General features: G+C 40.4%; 1 protein-coding gene across 10 annotated transcripts in view; it reads left to right on the top strand.

The window, feature by feature from the left end:
* Positions 1–21,194, top strand: part of ADAM22 (ADAM metallopeptidase domain 22) — a 139,507-nt gene that overhangs the window by 85,741 nt on the left and 32,572 nt on the right. For all 10 annotated transcript variants that reach the window (XM_052802858.1, XM_052802776.1, XM_052802839.1 and 7 more), the window contains 10 exons: positions 1,182–1,252; positions 2,544–2,618; positions 5,267–5,338; positions 6,371–6,537; positions 8,446–8,530; positions 8,984–9,074; positions 12,112–12,163; positions 14,045–14,144; positions 17,945–18,016; positions 19,226–19,318. In XM_052802858.1, coding sequence (XP_052658818.1) covers positions 1,182–1,252; positions 2,544–2,618; positions 5,267–5,338; positions 6,371–6,537; positions 8,446–8,530; positions 8,984–9,074; positions 12,112–12,163; positions 14,045–14,144; positions 17,945–18,016; positions 19,226–19,318 — 878 coding nt within the window. The remainder of the gene's footprint in view (positions 1–1,181; positions 1,253–2,543; positions 2,619–5,266; positions 5,339–6,370; positions 6,538–8,445; positions 8,531–8,983; positions 9,075–12,111; positions 12,164–14,044; positions 14,145–17,944; positions 18,017–19,225; positions 19,319–21,194) is intronic.

Below are 21,194 nucleotides of genomic sequence, written 5' to 3'. Positions count from 1 at the left end.
TATTTGATCTTATTTAATCCTATTGTTTGAACCTCTTGGAGAAATTGCACAGTTAATGTACAGCAGGTGGGAGGTGGAGCTGTGAGAAACTTTCCTGTTTTACCAGCGAAACTGAACTATTCAGGATTTTGTAACACAACCAAAAGTTGTGTACAAAGGTACGTGAACTGGAATTCCCTTAATTTACACAGCTGCTATAGTAATGTCTACTTCTCTGCACGACTGGTAAAATCGCTCTGGAATACTGAAAGCAGTTTTCAATTCCTGGAGACTGAGAGGATGTCCAATGCTGCAGGAAGCACAAAGGAGGGAAAAAGTCATAGTACAAAATAAGCGACTGCAAACATTTAATTTATGTGTCTCAAAAAAAGATCTTCTTGAGGTTATGTGAATAGTAAACAAGTTTATACAAGATAAAGAGATTTCTGTTGTGTAGGGAAAAGTGAGGCAGGGACTATGAATCTAAAATTAAAGGTGGAAAAATACTTCTTGGACATTTAAAAGGGTGAGAGCAAGTATTGTCTTCTGTTTAGTTTATAATGTGTCCCTTTCCATAAGTGGCTAGTAATAGATTTGGTGAAAGGGATTTGGCAAAAGAATAAACTACTTGGTGCTTATGGTTAGAGGTTTAAGAAATTAAAGACACAGTGGGATTAGCAGGGAGGAATATGGTATTGATAGTGAGCATCGCCAAATTCTCATAAGGTTTCTCCCAATTCTAACATATTTTATTTTGTGAATATAATAATCTTAAACATTAATTCTGCTTTCCGTGCTCTTCTTACTAATTTAGGTAGCTATTGCAAGAGCTCTGTGAATGTCTGCTGAATTCCCGAAAATGTGATTCACTCCATGAAAGCACTGTGCTAATAATATTACATGACCAGTGTTGGTGAAGTTTTGGCGTAGAACATCTGCTCTGCTTTCTGAAGTGCGACACCCACAGATCATCTGTTTCAGCAGACCTAGATTATCACTAGCAGAGTTTTTAATAAGGACCCTGTTACTGGGAAGCATCTGTAATGTTGCCTCCTTGCTAGCTGGAAACATGAAAAAATGAGTTGTTACTGTATCTGATGTGTGGAAGAATGCCATACTACTGTCATGTGGCATTAGGGTCACCAATTGTTGGGCTATATTCCTGTAAACATTCAATGTATTTGCCTGTGTTTTCTGCTTAGAGTTCTGGCAAACGAATACTACATCCCAGAAGTTTGTTGTAAAGCCAAGACACAAAAGAAGTAAAAGGCAGGTATGTGCCAATATGGTCGTTTATAAGTAATATGCCATCAAGTTTATTTTGTGTCTGCTGAATTAATTTGTCCTGATGGAGTCCTGCTGCTGCTGCTGCTGGTTTGGCATGAGGTCTCTATACCAATACAGCTATTACAAAAAGAGGTATCTAATGTTGACAAAACATAGTTGGGTTCTCTTGGACATTGCCTACGCTGAAGAGTTATAAAATTGTTAAACACTGCTAAATTGCAAATAAAAAAGTAGCTAAAATATTTTCTCTCATTTTGAGTATAGAGTTTTATCAGAAACTCCCAATGAATGAAACATTTACAAATATTTTTTGTGTTGCAATGGTGACAAGTAGCTACTTTATCTCACTTGACTTTGATTTTAAATAAATATTCTAAACTGAGAGTTCATTCCCTGTTTATTGAAGTGGAGGAGCCACTAAGTGCAGGTGTTTGTGTGTACCCTGGAAAGATAGCAGCAATTCTTTGCATTTTAGGAATGGAGCTCAAATGATGGTACAGGTCAAAACAAAGCCAGGTCAGGGGGCTGAACAGTGCAGGCAAAAATGAAATACTGAGAGCAGTGGGCGGGGAAGATGACTTTAGCATCTCTAACTAATGCAAGCCTCTCAGAGGCAAAAGAGAAGTGAGAAAAGCATTGGAGAAATTCCAGAAGTTGTTCTTGAGGGTCTTACTTTATATCAGCTGTTTGCTGCCTTTCTGTAAACTAGCCATTACTCTGCATTTTTAAATCATAACGATGTAATAACTCTCCTGGAAAACCCAGGAAAACAAGGACACCATGAAGAAGCAGTCTCATAAATGTTTCTAAATGTCAAGTAAGCGTAACACAGAGGTGAGTACTGCGTTCACTGTGTGAATTGAGCAGTGTGCGAATAAATAATAGAATTGTTACAGGGATTTTTCATGAAGAATGCAGGAGGGATTCCTTTCTCTTTTTTTCCTTTTGGAAAAAAAAGTTTATAGCTGACACAAGCCATTTTTAGAGATATAGGCCCTACTGAGGATTCTCTTTCTTTAAAAAAAGCTAAACTTGGGATTAGATGGGTTGAAAGACTTGATTTCATCGTTTAAGTTCATATGAATCTCCTGGTGGAGGTGAAAGTATTTTTTGAAATGATGCAACTAAGCACCAGAAGTTTCATCAATATCTGAGACCAGAATTAAGACAGTAGAAAAAAATGTATGCATGAGAAGTTTGGTTTCTGAAACCATTTCTAATTACCAGTTATACTCTTTCTGTACTCTTAGATTCTTATAGTTGTATGCTCTCTGTAGGTTCGTCAGATTCCACGTAAAATTGAAGAGGAAACAAAATACATTGAGTTAATGATTGTAAATGATCATCTAATGGTAAGACTGACACACTTCACCATCTTACAGCTATTGTTAACATCAAATTGTCTTAATTGGTCCATAAAGTATAACAATAATGAACAATATATGGCCAGGATAAATTCAGTATGCCCTTAAAAGAAGAGATTATGGTCTCATTAACCATTGATGAAGTTGCTTCTGAATTTTGGCAAGGTAATTTCACCAAGAATGCAACCAGGCCTAAGTATCAGAAAGAAGGGTCATAAATTAAAGCTTTGTGTCATAAAGTAACGAATGTCAGTGTGACTTAAGCTGATGATTTTCTTTCTGGCTTTCTTGAGCACTTATCTTAGTTGTAGCCACTCAATAATGCAGTTTTTACAGTTGTGTGGCAGCTGTTGACGATGGGGAGATTAATAGTGACTAGATTTTTTTGATACGTCCAGATCAATATAGAGAAAATTATTTTGTTAAGCTTGTATACTTTCTCTGGGAGAACATAAATAGGCTCTTTAAAGTAGTGGAAAGAGACATAATAAAGATTAGTGTACTGAAGGAAAAAACAGGCTCATTCAAGTGGGAAAAGGCAGAGATTTATGTCAGTGCAGATGATTAACAATTAAGGAAAGGAATATCAAAGGAAATAGTGAATTCTCCATCACTCACAGTCTTCAATCCAGACAGCGTATTTCTGGACGATGTGGTGGTGTCAAATGCAAACAATAGGATTCGATCTTGAAGTAACTGGATAAAATTCAGAGACTGGTGGTGCCCCTCTGACTGGTGACATGAGTTGATTTTATGGTCCTTTATGGCTTTAAAATCAAAATGTATCTATACATTTTATCTACCCTTTCTGTAACGTGCAGCTTCTCTCAAGCAATACCCAAATTGGCAAAACCAGACATCAGAGCATACAAGGAATGTGCCACTGTCCTTGGACAGCATACTCCTCCATCAGCTCAGTTTGGTTAGTGTAGCAATAAATTCTTGGATTAAAATGGACAATACTGGATGCAGAATTCCCTAAATTGGTGTCACTGGGTTTGATCCTGAAGACCTGAAGCCACAAGTTTCCCCTTGGGATCTTATCTGTCTGGGCTGATTTCCCCCAAGGACAATCTTTCCTAATTTTGGTTAATTAAAGCTACTGTGAAAGTCAGTCTCCTTAGGAGTTTATTCTCTGAAGCAAATGCCAGTGAATGTCTATGGTCGAAGAAGCTGAACAATTTCCTCCTGGGAGAAGGAAGTGTCATATGCTCTGGGCTCCTCCCTTTCCCCACGGCCCGGGCTTGCATGTGTCTGTATTTGGATTACTCTCTATGCGTGGAGTTGATGCGGCACTCTGGGTGCACTCAGCATGGAGCTGACACCCCACAGAGTCAGAGCCATTTTCACTGTTCACCCTCCCCAGGCGCTTCCAGAGGGAGCAATGAACCTTGTGCTTCTTCCTCTGGTCCGTGGAGCTGGCTGCATCCTGCCAGCCCCCTTGGGCCACTCACCTCTGCGAGGGGTGCAGTGCCCTCCTGTCTGCCCTCTCAGCTGCTCATCCAACCATTGCTTCCAGTCAGGGAATAAAGCTTTTAAAATGCAAACATTGAAATGGGCTTATAAATTAGTATACTAAAACATTTCTGCAGGCCTCCAGTGTCTCTAAGCATCCTAAAGTTTGAGGTTTAGTTGCAAATAGAGACTTGAGTAGTATACTTATTTCGCTTCATTCCTATGCTTCATTTTCCATTTATTTTGTAACTTTTTCATTTAATCCTTTCTGCTATTTTTAGCTTCACAGTCCTGTCCTTCTGTTTTTTTAGTAAGTGTATCTTTCCAATTTTTGGTGGGTTTTCCCCCATTCCTGCTTGAAAACTTGTCTTTCCCACCCCGTAGCTGCTGGGTACTTCTTGCCCACTGAAAGATCATAATTTCCAGAAAATATGGACAACTTTCACTCTAAAATCGAGCATCATGGGGCACAAGATGGTTAAACATTTCTGAAAATCTTGGCCCATTTGTCCCAAATTCTTCTAAGATACTTGTGACTTTCATACCCATGGTGCTCATTTATAAGTGTTTTTTTCTGCAAATAGGAGTATCTGGACGGCTATCTTCAGTGTCATCTTTATAGCACTGTATTACAGATTCCTGTAAAGGTGCCATTGCAGTCTAATTGCTAAAGTGATTTGAACCAGTTGCTGTGGCATTATGGGAGTGTGAAATTGTACATGAAGAAATCCAGAAGACAGCTTGAGAGAGGGAACTGGAAAAAAAATAGGAAGTCTGATAGACTCTTGGGGTAACACCTCTAAAGGAGTCTCAACTATGGAAGTTGTGTTGCTAATTTCTATATTGGCATTTGGAATTAACTTTAAAATTGCTAATAATAAAGATAATGAAGAGAGTAACAGTATGTTCCTGTTCCTAATAGCATTTTTCAGTAAAGATCTTAGAGTACTTTCCAAACAGGAATTAATACATCCTCACAACAGCTGTTTTAAAGTATATCAGTAATGTGCATTTCTGAGCAATTTTCTACTATCGCTTATTAATACTACATTCAGCACAGGAGACCAAACCTTGCACAGGGGTTTTACTGTTGATGTAGTTGCTTTTTACTTCGTGCTTTTTTGGAAATGAAGCTTATTTTTCTGGTCTGTGTATGTAACTTGTCTCTGTTTGTTTTGCAGTGTAAAAAGCACCGCTTGTCAGTCGGCCATACGAACAGCTATGCTAAATCAGTTGTGAACATGGCAGATTTAGTAAGTATCACTCAACTAAATGTTCTTTTATGTGTGAGATGAGTCATATGATTCTTCTGCTGATAGATGCAGGAGATGTCAGTTCGTGGTATACCTAACAATAACATATGTGAAGATCACAAATTTTCTTCTAGAACCACAGTCAGCCACCTATATAGCCTTTGTCTAACATAAAGCATTAAGAGATTTTTTTGTGGCTTCAAACATTTAAGTATCCTGCTGGGTCAATCCCTTGAGTCTGAGTTTTAAAGAGCACCTTAGATATGACAATTTTTAACACAGGATCCCTATGTTGACCACCTGAAATCCAAAAGACAATCTGAAATTAGAATGCAGTAAAATTTCTCCAGAAAAAAGTGCATTTGAGTAAATGAATTAGAATAGGTACGTGCAGGTGAATTATGTGGATTATATTTGTGATGCTAAATCAGATGACCTGCTGGCTCTTGCACCTCACCCCAGAAAAGTATTACTAGAAAAAGAAAAATGCAGTTCCCACTTTTGCAAGTATTTGGTTTGGAGTATTAACCCCCAGCATTGAAAGGATGGCCCTTTTTTTGTGATTCAGCCAGCATGAGGTTAAATAGTCCTGTAGAGGTGTATAACAGTGAAAACTGTAGTTTTATCGATCACTATTTGGTATAAGAGAGCCCTCATGTGTCACTGAGGTGAGCTGGATGTTATAAAAGATCCACTGATTCCAAATCTTTGAACTATTTGGAACAGTTCTGTAGTAATTTTTCAAAAATCCTATCTCCCTTCTATGCATTTCTGCCTGTGTAGGACCTGCAAGGGATCTTTTTGCAGCCTGAGAGAGCCAATTGAAGAATTAGGCCTAAAATTTAGATTTTACTTTGTTTTCATGTTTGTTTGTTGGTTTTAAGGGCGATAAAATCACCTGGGAGAACGTAAAGTGTGCTAGACAAGCTAAATACTTAGTTACATAAAAATGCAAGCTATTACAAAAAAGGGGTAAAACTCACCTTTATTCTATTTGACATAATATATTTGTTCATTCTGTTAATGTACTAGATATATAAAGAGCAACTTAACACCAGGATAGTATTGGTTGCCATGGAAACCTGGGCTACTGATAACAAGTTCACCATATCTGAAAACCCCTTGGTGACCCTACGTGAGTTTATGAAATATAGGAGGGATTTTATCAGAGAGAAAAGTGACGCAGTTCACCTTTTTTCGTACGTAACCTCATGTGATGTTTTATTACTGGGCTTTTTTCTTTCCTTGGGGGTTGCTTATCACAAGTGGCTGATGCATCTCCTTTCTGTTTTGTGTGTAATCCACAATAATTCAGAAAATAATGTTTCTGATGGGGAGGTGGGAAAAAGTTAATGCACAAACTGCCTGCCAGTGCAACTAGAGGTTTGACTCATTTTAGTTTTAACGTACTAAGCCCGAGCTGCATGCACTGTAATCCTTGGTTATTCTGTGCAATCACCTACTCTGCAAGTGCAGCTACCTGGAAAGTAATGCATGGTTCCGCCTTGGAGGTTGGCTTCTTCGGCAGTAGAGCACAGACAGCCCTGTTGTATTATTTAAAAGCAGAACATTGGTTTTGAAACCAATGAGGTTTCCTGCTTAAAAAGGCCTGCTTTACTTTGTTGAATGACCTGCATGCTGCAGGATTACTGAAGTGTTTCAGATCCTTGAAACAGTTTGTTCTCCAGAGCAACATGTGCTACAAGAAGAATAAGCTGGAAGGAATGTTATTTTCTCTAAATATCTTAATTGTTTTGGAAATAAGATTGATGTAATAAAATATATCTATGAAAATAGAAGAGAGGTTCATGGCTGAGATTTTTGATGCACATGAGACAGGCTAGATGAATTGTTCTGTTGGAGCCCTTATCCCTCTCTGCTGACTGTTATAGGAGCCTATATGAATAAACTTAACCTAAACACCTCACTTTAACATGACTCTGGTAGGGTGCCAGGATACCCAGCCCCAGTATCCACCCTCTCAGAATTTTTGCACGTGCTTAATTACTGTTGTTGACTTCTTCCATGAAGAGACCTAGTAAGATCTGCAAGTGGTGCTTGCAGATTTTGGTTTCTCCGTGTCTCAGTTCTTCATCTGTAAAATGGGAATCGGGTTTTCCCACATCCTTCGTGTATCTTCTCTGGTGATATTGTAAGGTCTTTGTGGAAAGTCTTGTTCTTATGAATGTTTGTGGATTGGCTAGAACAAAGAGGGCCCTATTTGCCCTGTGACTGGGACTTGGGATACCACTGTAATGCTAATTCCAGTGCTATCCATAACACCACCACCAATGGTGTTTGAGGTATTGCATTCATAGATTGTTTAGAAATATCAGTTTCTGAAATTGTGTCTGTGAGTGAGACATGGCTAAGTTGGGAGGTGAGGTTAGCTGGTGTGATGGTACAGTGGTTACAAATGAACTTACACCTTCAGCACAGTTGGACCATTGTATTGTTTGTTGATGTTTTTCTGTTTTCCTTTGAAAAAAACAATTTGCCACAGCTCGGATGGATTAGTACTCTGAAGTGGAGCAGAGTATATTTTGTCTCCAGTAACTGGCAGTCATTCATGCTGACATGGTCAGCACCAAAGAGATGATTAGATTTAGGCTCAGACTGCGTCTGTCCCTTGGATGAGATCGGCTGCAGTTCCATGGAGTTTTCACCTACCTCTGCATCAGGGAGCTGCTAATACAACTCCCTTTGAGTTTTACCACATCAGCATTGCCCAGCCAGACATGTGTCTTTTTGCTAGTCCCCCATGCATTGGCAGTGTGGTGGCCTCTCGTGTGCTCTGTCTGTAGCACGTGCAGCAGAAGTCACTTGCTGCAGTAGTATGTCAGCAAACAAAAGGCTGGTGAGATTCAGGTGGTTTGGCAAAATAGTCCCCTTCTTATGATTTCTTATATTAGGTAGTCTGAGAAGGAGGAGGGAAGATGGTATAACTTTTCTGGAGATAATTTGTCATGTAAGGTTTGTGAGTCGTTTTCTGTTTTTCCCATTTTGTTTTTGTATAGTTTGTAGTCAGGGTAAATACTGGGATAGATAGGTGCAAAACTCATGGACTGAGCAGGGTAAACTTTCTTTTCTTTTCCTTTTTGTCCAAGGGGGAGTCGATTTCAGAGCAGTCGAAGTGGTGTAGCCCACACTGGTGGAATCTGCTCCTTGCTTAAAGGCGGAGGTGTGAATGAGGTAGGTGGGGATACTGGTATGAGCAAAAAGTGGTGAAAATTTATCTGCACAGAATTTATCAGCGCAGTTGTGTTCCCCAAAATATCTTGCTGCTTGTTTGCTGATGCAGAGTTTTAGTGCAACCCTATGCAGGGATGTTTCAATGAAGAGTGGTGAGTGAATAAAGTCACATATGGATTCAGATACACTTTTCAGCAGATTCTGCAATATCCTGTCATTCATACTTGCACCCACAATGGCTAGAAAGAAACAGACTTTCTCTTACTTAACTTGTCCATAAGCCAGCATTTAGTTTTCCTCACTTGTCCGTTATCTAGCTGCTCTGAAGTAAGAACTCATAACACTGTGTATCTGATTTTGCCTTTTATTGCCTTGAAATGAGAAAAGCTTCACTTGTATCTGAGATACCTGTATGTAACTGATTACTCTTCCTACCTTGCTTGTTTCTTTCAGTTTGGAAAACCAGACTTAATGGCAGTTACCCTGGCACAGACCTTGGCCCAAAACATTGGCATTTTCTCAGACAGAAGAAAACTTATAAGTGGTAAGGTTGTTTAATTTTTCACTCCGTCTCAAGAGAAAAATCTTAAAAGATGGAGGATCTTATCAGTGTCTCCCTGATATGTATTTTTTCACCATGTTTCTCAGAATGTTGGGATATTTTATTTTTCTTGTAATAACACAATGAGGGACTGACATATCACTAATTTTCCTCTATTTAAATGCTGTGATATCCCCCTGCCCATACTTGCTGGCAGCACTGGTGTAACCATTTCATTAAAAATAAATCATAAAGGTGTCTGCCACTTCCATTCATTTCAGGGAGATCGATGTCACACCCACAGACTGAATGGCTGCCATCTTACAGCACAAAGGTAGAAACATACATTATTAGAGCTGGGGATGATGAGAAGCCACCTCAATCCTGTTACACAGGATGGTTTTGACAACATAGCTTTTTCCTCATTTGCCTTGATTGAATGCCTCTTGTAGATTACCCAAATCTCCTGTTCCTCTTGTAGATTATCCTGATCTCCTGTATTTGCCACTCTACTGATACCATTTCTCTGCTGTAACTTTGGTATTCAACTTCTTAGTAACCCCTATTTACCCGCAATGCTAATTCAGACCTCTGTCCCCCTGCCCACCCCAAGCACCTCACTCTCCCTACTTCTGTTATATGAAGTCCCAGCTTGATACAATTAAAATAATAATACAGTTTTGAAACAATTTAGATGATGAATTGGAGTGCTTAGTTATTGGATCATGTGTACTTATGTGGCTTATATTAAAAAAAATAAATTACTATATTGAGTAATAGAACTCTGCTTAGGTGATTCAGGCATTGTAAAGACAGTATACAATGCAGAGATACATCTGCATGTGAAGGTTTTTGCAGTTTACATAATTCTATTTTGAAAAATATTCAGAAATGTAGGACAGATGCTCTATGCTACTGGTATGTTCAGTATTCATTTTCCAGCTGCATATTATTTACCTGATACAGGGGCAGGGTAAAAGTGAAAATGGTAATAGTGGTGATTCCTTTTCTTATGGCTGAGCAGGGGGGCAGGACACTGTTTTGGTGGGGAAGGAAGAGAATGCAACTGTTGGACAGAGCCTTGTTTCTTTTTTAATTGTACTTTTAAAATGGAAGCAATGAACTGATGTTCATGTATTACAGTAAGGCAAATTGCAGAAAGAGAAAGTATATGTGCAAAGCATATGTACAGAAATAGACACAAGACACAGTTTTGAAAGCAGAGGGCTGAGACCAGAGCAAAGCAATCCCAGGCAGCCTGGCAGGGCAGAAGGGAGGGCTACCCTCTGCCTGCTGGGGAGTCACATGGGGAAAGGAGGCAGGCAGGGAAGGGAGGGAGAGCAGAGGAAGAAGCTGCTAGATCCTGCTGTACTGGCTTGTGTTTACTGACCATTTTATTCATTTTTGTGTGCATTATTGTTTGGGTTTTTTTTTTCCAAGCAAAGATTTTCCCAGTCGCATTAGAATAGTTGAAGAAGAGAACTAAAAAACTAGAAGAAGGGTGTATTGGCTTTGTGTGGCAAGGTTTTGGTAGCAGGGGGGGTTACAGAGGTGGCTTCTGTAACAAGCTGCTGGAAGCTTCCCCTGTGTTCAAGAGAGCCTATACCAGCCGGCTCTAAGACGGACCCGCTGCTGGCCAAGGCCGAGCCAATCAGCGATAGTGGTAACGCCTCTGTGATAACGTTTTTAAGAAGAAAAAAAGTTGGGACAGACGGAAACAGCAGCCGGAGAGGGGAGTGAGAACATGTAAGAGAAACAACCCTGCGGACACCAAGGTCAGTGAAGAAGGAGGGGGAGGAGATGCTCCAGGCGCCGGAGCAGAGATTCCCCTGCAGCCCGTGGTGAAGACCATGGTGAGGCAGGCTGTCCCCCTGCAGTCCATGGAGGGTCCACGGTGGAGCAGATATCCACCTGCAGCCCGTGGAGGACCCCACGCCGGAGCAGGTGGGTTCCCGAAGGAGGCTGTGACCCCGTGGGAACCCCGTGCTGGAGCAGGGTCCTGGCAGGACCTGTGGATCTGTGGAGAGAGGAGCCCACGGAGCAGGTTTTCTGGCAGGACTTGTGACCCCGTGGGGGACCCATGCTGGAGCAGTCTGTGCCTGAAGGACTGCACACCGTGGAAAGGACCCATGCTGGAGCAGTTCGTGAAGAACTGCAGCCCGTGGGAAGGACCCACGTTGGAGAAGTTCGTGGAGGACTGTCTCCTGTGGGTGGGACCCCACGCTGGAGCAGGGGAAGAGTGTGATGAGTCCTCCCCCTGAGGAGGATGAAGCGGCAGAAAATAAAGTGTGATGAACTGACCGTAAACCCCATTCCCCGTCCCCCTGTGCCGCTGGGGGGTTGGTAGAGAATCTGGGAGTGAAGTTGTGCCTGGGAAGAAGGGAGGGGTGGAGGGAAGGTGTTCTGAGATTTGGTTATATTTCTCATTACCCTTCTCTGGTTGATTTGTAATAAATTGAGTTAATTTTCCCCAGACTGAGTCTGTTTTGCCCGTGACGGTAATTGGTGAGTGATCTCTCCTGTCCTTATCTCGACCCACAAGCCCTTTGTTATATTTTCTCTCCCCTGTCCAGCTGAGAAGGAGGGGGAGTGATAGAACGGCTCTGGTGGGCACCTGTCGTCCAGCCAGGGTTAACCCATCACAAAGGGTTAAAATGATTCTTTTTTTTTTTACTCTGAAAATTTGGGAATCAAATATCATGACACAGGAGAAGGCGGGAGAGCTGACTCATGATTTGCAAGTGCCGGAGGCTGACACTGCAGTTTCCCCTAACTTCACTTTAGAGAAGGAAAGAAAAACAGGACACATTTTCAAAGCTCAGGATTGCATAGAATCCTGTATAATTATTGAAAGAAAGGTTGTCAGTGTGCACTGATACACTTAAACTAAGGTGTGAAATAAGCCAGCAAATTATTCTTTTCAACTCGTATTTAAATATGGAATGGAACTGACTACAGCATGGTTTTTGTGATAAGAAATGTATTATTTTGGACTCACAAGACTCAAGATGTAATGTTTTCTTCTTCTTGTTGTTGTCAGGTGAGTGTAAGTGTGAGGACACGTGGTCTGGATGCATAATGGGAGACACGGGGTAAGGCATTTCACTAGAGGAAAGTCATGCCCTTCATGCAGTGACCGAAAGTAAAGGTGTGAAAATGTTTGTCTTTTGTGGTTCAGCAGAATATTTTCTGTGACTCATTTTTAAGACAGTAAGGTATTAGCTGTACAACAGACATAGAAAAGACACTTTCAAAGAAATGTGAAAATAAGTGAGTTAATGAGAGGATATGTGAAGACTTTTGGTGACTGCTGGTTTAACTCACAAAGCACAGGGCTCAACAGCCAAGCCAGGTCATTGCAAAGAATCAGAAGCATGCTTAGCTTCTTTTCTCCTGCAAGTTTGCTATTGAGTTGTGGGAACAAACAATGACACATCCTAATTCTTGAAATCCTGTTATCAAATTTCTTAGGTATGCCTCATTTTCAATGTTTCTTTTGGAATCTTTCATCTATATCTCTAATTCTTTATCCCCCAGTTTGTGTGCTAGTGTTAGAAAAACTGCTCCCATTGGAGGTTGAGTATGCTTGTATCCACATGTAATGTCACTGGAGAGATTTCATCTAGCAACTAGTGAATCAGCAAATTTTTGCTGCTAGATAAAATTTAATGCTTTCTAACGTGTGTATTCAGACCTTAATTCTTCCTGTTACAGTCCTGTCTTTTGTCATGTGTGTGAATTAAACTATAGTCTAGTTTTGGATATAGACAGTGCTCCAAATTTATAAATTAATTTCAAACTGACCTGCAAATTTTCACAATAGCTTTGTGGTCAGAACAATTTTGAACAAAGAAGCATATCAAAGCTCTTTCAAAATGTGAATGTGTGCCTTTTTCACCTTGTCTACCTAAAAGCATACTAAGTAGGATTTTTCTGATTTTTAGTATGTTAAAAAGCCAATCTGACAAGCATTCTTGATTCTTGTAAAAGTGATTCCTTATCTAATGGTCTTTAAATTCTTTATCTGAAGTCCAAATCTTTCAAATAATTAGGTACACAAAAAAAGCTTGGATTTACCTAGCTTATTGACAAAGGTTGGTGAGTCCCACATTCTTTGTAGTCTTTAGACCTAAATCATACACACTGGAGGTGGAAAAGGCCAATAATGTTTTGCAAGCCATCACTCCGCAATGCAGGATTATTTTGTGTAGCACTTCTGCTAATATTTTTTTTATCCAGTGATGAGCTGATACAGGAAAGCCCTTGAGACTCCAAAATCTGCTTGAAGCATAAGTACTTTCATGACTGAGGACCTAAATACAAATATCACTTAAGTTATCTTGTGAAAAATTCTTTCTCCATGGAAAGGATCCACGCAAAGATTCTCTGCATCATTTTGTTTTTAGGTGGTGCACTGGGCCTTAGGTTGGCACTCTGTATTCAAATGAAATTTATTCAGTGGAGCACATGAGAGAGGGAAGCTGAAATGTTAGCTGATGTTTGTTAGAAGCATATTTTAAAATAGCATAACTCTAGTATATAAAAATTCTGTGGGCCAGGAGAGCAATTTCATCTAAGAGGGAAATGAACTATGAGCAATCTTTGTCTCCCCCAGTATGTACAGGAAGAAATAAATGTATTTCTGAGATCAGGCCCGTTAATGGAAGAGGTCATGTTTGTGAGAACTACGCACTGCGTAATAAGATTTGTGGTATTTGGCATGAAATAACTTCGTGAAGTATTTTAGACCTCTCACTTTCCATGAGCTCTGTGTCATTGTTGAAGGTTCTTTGTCATTTATCAAAATGATTTACAAATTAGAGTTACAAGCAGATAGTCACTCTGATTCTGAACAGTGTGTTTTTGTACTTTTTCTAAAGTATAACACTATATTTCTCCTCCTATTTTGAAAAAAGAAAATACAGTGTAAAAAGCACTGTAGAAAGTAATCCTGCTACCTTATTTCTCTGCAGGTATTATCTTCCAAGCAAGTTCTCCAAGTGTGATATTGAAGAGTATCATGAATTTTTAAACAATGGAGGTGGAGCCTGCCTTTTCAATAAACCAACCAAAGTAAGCATTACCTTATTATTGAGTATTATTTCTATTCTATTTCTAATTTAGATGAAACCAAGAAGAATGAAAATGATAATGTTGGAAAAAATAACACCTGTAATTTTGATATTTCTGGTTTTCTCTAAGTTCTAAATTTTCTGGTGACATATGAGTGAAAGTAGCTGATTTTAGTTTGTAGTATTGGAATTTGGAAATTATATTTACATAAATTTTTAATAAGTGGTTTCATGTTCAACGGAGTTCCCACAGGCTTTGATCTAGAAGCATCTCTCACACAATTTGTTCGGAATATTGTAAATACAGTATGTTGCTGAATTTATTTGCTGAGGTTTCAGGTGTCTTGGTAAACTTTTGCACAGCTTGAATTCTAATTTGTGTTGAACTGATGTCTTTTGGTACAAATATCTGGAAGCTGAAGTAAGACTGCTTTTATTTCACATCTGTCCCAAGACGAAGATATGGCTCCTAGAGCCTCTGCCGGGGGTGCGCTGCTGTGCAGCTTGGCAGCTCTGCAGGCACCAGTGGTTACAAGTGGTTGTGACACTCTCCCTGTTCGGAGAAGACAAGGTTTTTACAGTGATTCTCAGAAGAGAGTTTGAAAACTGGGACTAGTTTTTCTAAAGCTGAAAGAGGTAGAGCAGGAGAGAAACCCCCGAGGAGTAGGGGACAGACAGTAGGAGAGCCCATGGCTGCTGGGTGCCCGTCACTCTCCTCATTCCTCAGGCACTGCCCACATGGTCCCCGTCACCATCACCTGACAGTCTGACATCCCCTGAACTGCGTGTGCTGGGGGAGAAACGTGTCTGGTGAGAAGTGCTCGGATCATCTTAGCCTTGTGTTAGCTTGTTCTAGGCCAGCGCGTGTGGCTCTGCACAGCCCTGCCTTGTGCTGGGTAGCCCCCCAGAGGGGGAAGGCTGGTGAATCCCTGCTGGCCCCTGATCCTCAGTGCCACTGTACCTCGCCTCATTTAGCGGGGTGCGTTACCTGCCTAAAGGCTCAGGGGCAGGAACGCTACAAAAGCATTGGGACCCACTTAAATGACTGACCCATCCCCTCCAAATTTGCCTCTGAAGTTCGAAATCAGAGGTTTTGCTGTATGAGTCTTGGAAATTGGGAGAAGGGGGAATATCTCTTGAGATAGTATTTGCCTTTTCTTTGCTTCTCTTGTCTCAGTTTTGGTCTGCTAAACAGGTGTATTCACATGAAGGATGCAAAGAGTATGAAATGATTAACTGAGACATTTAAGGGAGATAAATACAAAGCAAGGCTAAAGAAACTCCAGCCAAGATGCAAGCGCTTCTACAATGGAGGATTTACAGCAGTGTTTCAGTATATTCCTGCTCTGTTTACTGAAGCATGTGTTAAAATGTAAAGTAATCAGGATAATGATCTTGACTCTTTTCTCTATATAATGAATGTTATCATCTATTTAATGGCTGTCTTTCAACAAGCAAAAGAAAGAGGCTAAGGCAGAAAGACAGTCCAACGTGCAAAAAAGATGTGATAGCTAAGGTGGTCACAGATGTAAAAGACAAAGTCAATTCTGGAGTGATGCATGTTCCTCCTGGAGTGGCTGAGAAAAAGTGCATCTTCTGACAACCACAGAACTTCTGTAAATGTTGGAGAGGGGAAGAGAAGGCATCAAATCTGTATAAGCTGAGTCTGCTTATCTCTCAAAGGTCTTCTTTTTATGGAAGAATATATTATTTAAAGTGGAGAGAAATCACTGTAATTCGTTAATAAGATGTAAGATTTCTCATTCTTTAAAGTGCACCTGCATTTTAGATGTTTGCTTTTTCCCATCTCATTAAAGGTGGAGAGAAATACTGGTGGTTTTATTTCTTTGTTGAGTGAATTGTTTCCATAGTGTAATGTTTCTTACTTGGGTTTGTTTAAGTGATGATGTTCATTTACACATCTGTCACTCGGAGAAAACCAATTACTCTCATCTCAATTTAGATTGGCAGCATTTACAATTTTCTCTAATGGCATGTGGAAATGTGAAAGTTAGATGTGGAAGCCAGGGTCATTTAGATTCTTTTATGTTTTGTTGTTTGGGTTTGTTTAAAGTTACTGTCAATGGATGTCTGTCTAATTCACAAGGCTGTCAAAGACATGTGTTTCCTAGCAAGGGTGGTGAAACACAAACTTACTTTTGCTTTTCAAGAAATGAGATAAAGGAAAACTGATGTGACAAGGTACGGTGTTCGACAGTGCTCCACTATAAGATCAGCTGTGATCCCGAAAATTACATCAATGACTGCTGGAGCAGATTGAGCGTATGCTCTTTTCAAATGAGTGGATGAATTACATGACTTTTGGGGAAAAGTTATCCAATTTGCTTTTCCTGTTTTTTTTCTTGCATTTCATATTTAGCTGTCCCTAAGTACTGCAGCAAATTGGCCCAATGTTTTAAGGCAGGGGACCCTCTGTTACTGCCATCTACTTGTCTGTATTGTGCAGCACACCTAGAAATACTGAAGAAATTAAGATGTCTGGAAAAATACATAGGAAACAAGCAGTTTTAACAACTCTTTAATAATTTTAAAAGATGATTGCTTGCTTACATTTAATATTAAATTCTACATATGCATTTCATGCTGCAGCCAAATTTCCATTTCAAGAGGGGGATCTAATAATAGCACATCAGCCTCTGCCACAAAGCCTCAGGCTGGTTTGTGGCACAGTGAAGTATGCGGGGTGATGCTTCATCCTGTGGGCTACTGTCAGAAAGGCAGCAGCCGCAGAGAAACGCACTCTACACCACGAGCGGTGTACTTGTGCAGGTGGCTCATAATCAGGGTGGTTTCTGGAACGATCCTAGTTTAATTGGACAACTTGGAGGACAATCTGCAAAATTTTAGTCTTGCTGACACACTTGTATGCTTTCTGATTTATGTAATAAAAGCTACTATTATGTATTCTTATGCCCAAAGAAAAAAAAAATTATTTTCTTTTTGAAGAATTACCTTTAGAAATTTTAGGAAAATAGAAGCAATGAAACTGGAAAGAACGGAGTATAAGTGTCCATTAGAAGAGAACATAGCATGGATCTTATGTAAAATATGGTAAATGAATCTTGCCTCTGGGAAAGGAAAGTACTACTACAAATATACAGATTTAGACATTTTAAGTTACAGTTTAGTGGGGAAGCTGAAGGGAATAGGAGAAAGCCTCACCAGCTATACTTTCTCATCTGCCTGTGACACATGCTTATGGAAAACTGCTGAAAGTTCCCAACTGTGGTAGAGGAAAAGGGAAGTAAAAAGCATCTGACTACAACAAAAACTCACAAAGAAACCCAGCCTCTCCCCTTTCCCTGCATTGCTGAGCCACATACTGCCAAAGGACAATTTTTTTATGGCTATTCCTTCTGAAGTTATAATGCAGGCTTCAACCTGGGACACAGCCCTTATCACTTGAATTCCAGAACAACAGCAATTGCAACCCCTGTGATGATAATGAAAATGTCGTATTGTTTTAAATTTCTTCCTTTATTGTCACACCTTTTGTTTTTGGTTGTGACTTCTGCTCAGACTGAATCTGCTGTAAAAATGGCACTCATGCACAGAAGATGCCATGTGACTCGGCAGTATTGCTGAATTAATTCACAGCATTGTTTGTTCTCTGCACATTTTGTTTGTGTTGTTTCTAGTCTGTTTCTGCCTGAGTTGTGGGTACTGTATTTCAGTTAGTGCATTTGGAGTGCTAGTTAAAAAAACATGTTGTACAGCGTAAATATTACAATGATTCTGTTAGGAGAGACATGCCCTTTGATTTCTGATTTTGCCCTGTAGCTTCTGGATCCTCCAGAATGTGGCAATGGCTTTGTGGAAGATGGAGAAGAGTGTGACTGTGGAACGATAGCGGTAAGTGCAACGTGCTTTAAATTAGCAACTAGGTTCTCCAGGACTTGGTGCTGCCCATCACTGCCATTAACATTAAGTGGAGGAAGACAGGCAATGTTAAGGTCCTGTGCCAAAGGATTCATCATTTCTTATCTTTTCCATCATGTTTAACACAATGTGGGTGCCACCCATCACTGCTGTTGACATTAAGTGGAGGAAGACAGGCAATATTAAGGTCCTGCGGCAAACGATTCATCATTCCTTACCTTTTTCCATCATGTTTAACACAATGTGGGCCAGCTTTTTTATTTTATCACCACATAAATTCTGAAGAGTAACAGTAACAGCTACCCATGCAGAATTAGAACTTAAAAGATGTTAAATTATTTTCCTAGATGGGAACATGCCTGGTCAGTGCTAAATGTCAGTATTTAATGACTGACACTGTGGAGTTAGAAAAATTATTTCCTATATTGCATAGGAAGCAGCAGCTTCATGCCCCACAGTGCATGCCTTTTTCTGCCTCCAGGTGCCTAAAAGCCTGGTTAAAAATCTGTTCAGGTAGCATGCTGTCCTGGTTTCAGCTGGGATAGAGTTAACTGTCTTCCTAGTAGCTGGTACAGTGCTATGTTTTGAGTTCAGAGCGAAGAATGTTGATAACACTGATGTTTTCAGTTGTTGCTCAGTAGTGTTTAGACTAATGTCAAGGATTTTTCAGCTTCTCATGCCCAGCCAGTGAGAAAGCTGGAGGGGCACAAGAAGTTGGCACAGGACACAGCCAGGGCACCTGACCCAAACTGGCCAACGGTGTATTCCATACCATGTGACGTCCCATCCAGTACAGAAACGGGGAAGTGGGGGGCAGGGATTCGCCGCTCGGGGGACTGGCTGGGTGTCGGTCGGCGGGTGGTGAGCAATTGCACTGCGTATCATTTGTACATTCCAATCCTTTCATTATTGCTGTTGTCATTTTATTAGTGTTATCATTATCATTATTAGTTTCTTCTTTTCTGTTCTATTAAACCGTTCTTATCTCAACCCACGGGTTTTGCTTCTTCTCCCGATTTTCTCCCCCATCCCACTGGGTTGGGGGGAGTGAGTGAGCGGCTGCGTGGTGTTTAGTTGCTGGCTGGGGTTAAACCACGACACATGCTAAGACAAGAAGTAGTAAGAGAGCTTGGGGCTCATCTGCTTTTCCCATGTATTCTGTTATGTGTGTGTGTTCCTCAGGAGTGTGCCAGTGAAGGAGGAGAGTGCTGCAATACTTGCACCCTGACGGCAGGCTCCCAGTGCAGCAATGGGCTTTGCTGTCGGAAGTGCCGGGTAAGGGCAGTGACCTTCACTGCAGCATCCTGGGGGGAATGCATCCAGGTGGCTACAGGCACCACAGCACATGTCTTTTTCCTTGCAGACCTTGTGATTCTTTTTCTGAAAGCTTGCCTTTTAAGATTGGCTGAAAACTGGTTTGTCCGGGGCTATTCTGTCTTTTAAGCTTGGCTTCTTGGGGCACAAACTGTGATCAAATGCAGAGCTGTATTAAAGCCTTCCAGTTTCAGACAAGTTTGAATCAGGTTGAAGTTCCATGAGGTTTCATTAGATGTCCTTGTTTAAACACGCACATCCTTACCCATGTGGAGCTGCCAACACTTACATGTTGCTCTGGGTTTGCCTCATGAGACTGAATGGGAAAATAGTACCACAGAGACCCAAGAGAAGGATACAGGAAAAAAAAACAAAAAACAACTTGCAGCTAGCAGAATTGTTCAGAAGTGTTCATCTAAAAGACACCTGACTTCAGTTTTAGTTGGGTCTGCCTGGGTCTCCTTATGTTTGGACTGACTGAAATCCCATTGAGTAAAGGGAATCAAGCCCTGTGTAAACTATAAGGTATTCTTCCTGATACATCAGTAAATAGTAAAAGGAGGTTTAGCCAGATCTTGGCTGTAAGGGAGCCCAGCTAAATATGACTTCAAATAGTTGTTTATACTCATTTAGTAATAATGATAATTATTATTAAAGTTACTAAAACTGTGGTGTACTATGTGTGATATTTTTATCTTTGTCTGTGGGCATTTGAGGGTTTCATTTCCTTAGGAGGAATATTAGTAATAACTGTGCACCAAATTCTTGACTTTGTGCTCATCCTAATGTTAAAAAAAGAAAAAGCACAGATTATGCTGGAACAGATCACGTTTCCCTAAGCACGTTCTTTTTTTTTAAGGTAATATTAAAAAAATAAGCAGATTGCCAGTGTGGGTGAATTTTGTTGAAGTATCCAAGTCACATAGGCACCATATTAAAGACTCTCAGAAAAAAATTAAGCTTCTGTGTACCTACATTATTTTTGCAAAGGAGACAAGGCTTTATCTACATACAGAGTGGTGAGGGTGAGCCAATGAAAAGAAAGGCAGAGTTTTGCAAAACACTTGTCCCTAGGAGGTGTTAATCAGGACGACTCAAAAGACCATATATAACAGTTCCCAAACTTGGGGTTACCTTCCCCTGTAATATCCTGCCTGAAAGCGGGAGTGAAGGAGGAATTGCAAGCAAAACATGGTGGGTGTACATCCCAGCATCCTGTGTAGTGTCTCTGACAACATTCCTGTCCATCTGCGTTTTTCCAGAGACAGGTGGGGAAAAGATAAGCTGAAGGCTGAGAAAGTACCAGAGTCTAGCTCTTCCACTGACGTGTGCCTGTTCACACCAGCTGTGGAGTTAGCAGTTGTCACAAAAAAAATGTATGTGCATGCAGATCCAGAAAAAAAGTCACAGAGCTGCATAATGAACTGGGTATCACAGCCTTAAACATTTCAGGGAAAATAAGGGGTCTGCACTAACAATTGCCACTAATGGGATGTCTTCCTGCTTTTACAGGTCTTAAGACTTAGCACAGAAGTTTTTAACCAAAATGCCTATGTTAGGTCACTGACAGATTTTTTGTTGTTAAATATCTGGTCACTTAGAAAATGGTGCCAAACTGTACGGAATTCAGTACATTTATTAATAGTTTCTGTTCTACAGTGGAGCATTGTAATGACCATAGTGTTTATACCTAGAGCTTAGCAGTGTTATTAATTCCTAGAAGGAAGATAAGGATCACTCTCCCTGTTTTATGAAGAGCAAAATAATCACAAAAAGGCTCAATGACCTGGTCAAGATAATGCTGCAAGCCACTGCAGTATTGGTTTGATAAATTCCA

Source organism: Harpia harpyja, chromosome 1 (genome assembly GCF_026419915.1).
Source record: "Harpia harpyja isolate bHarHar1 chromosome 1, bHarHar1 primary haplotype, whole genome shotgun sequence".
Classification (NCBI taxonomy): domain Eukaryota; kingdom Metazoa; phylum Chordata; class Aves; order Accipitriformes; family Accipitridae; genus Harpia; species Harpia harpyja.
Note: the sequence above shows the minus strand (reverse complement) of the source record. Positions and strands in the feature narration are given on the sequence as shown.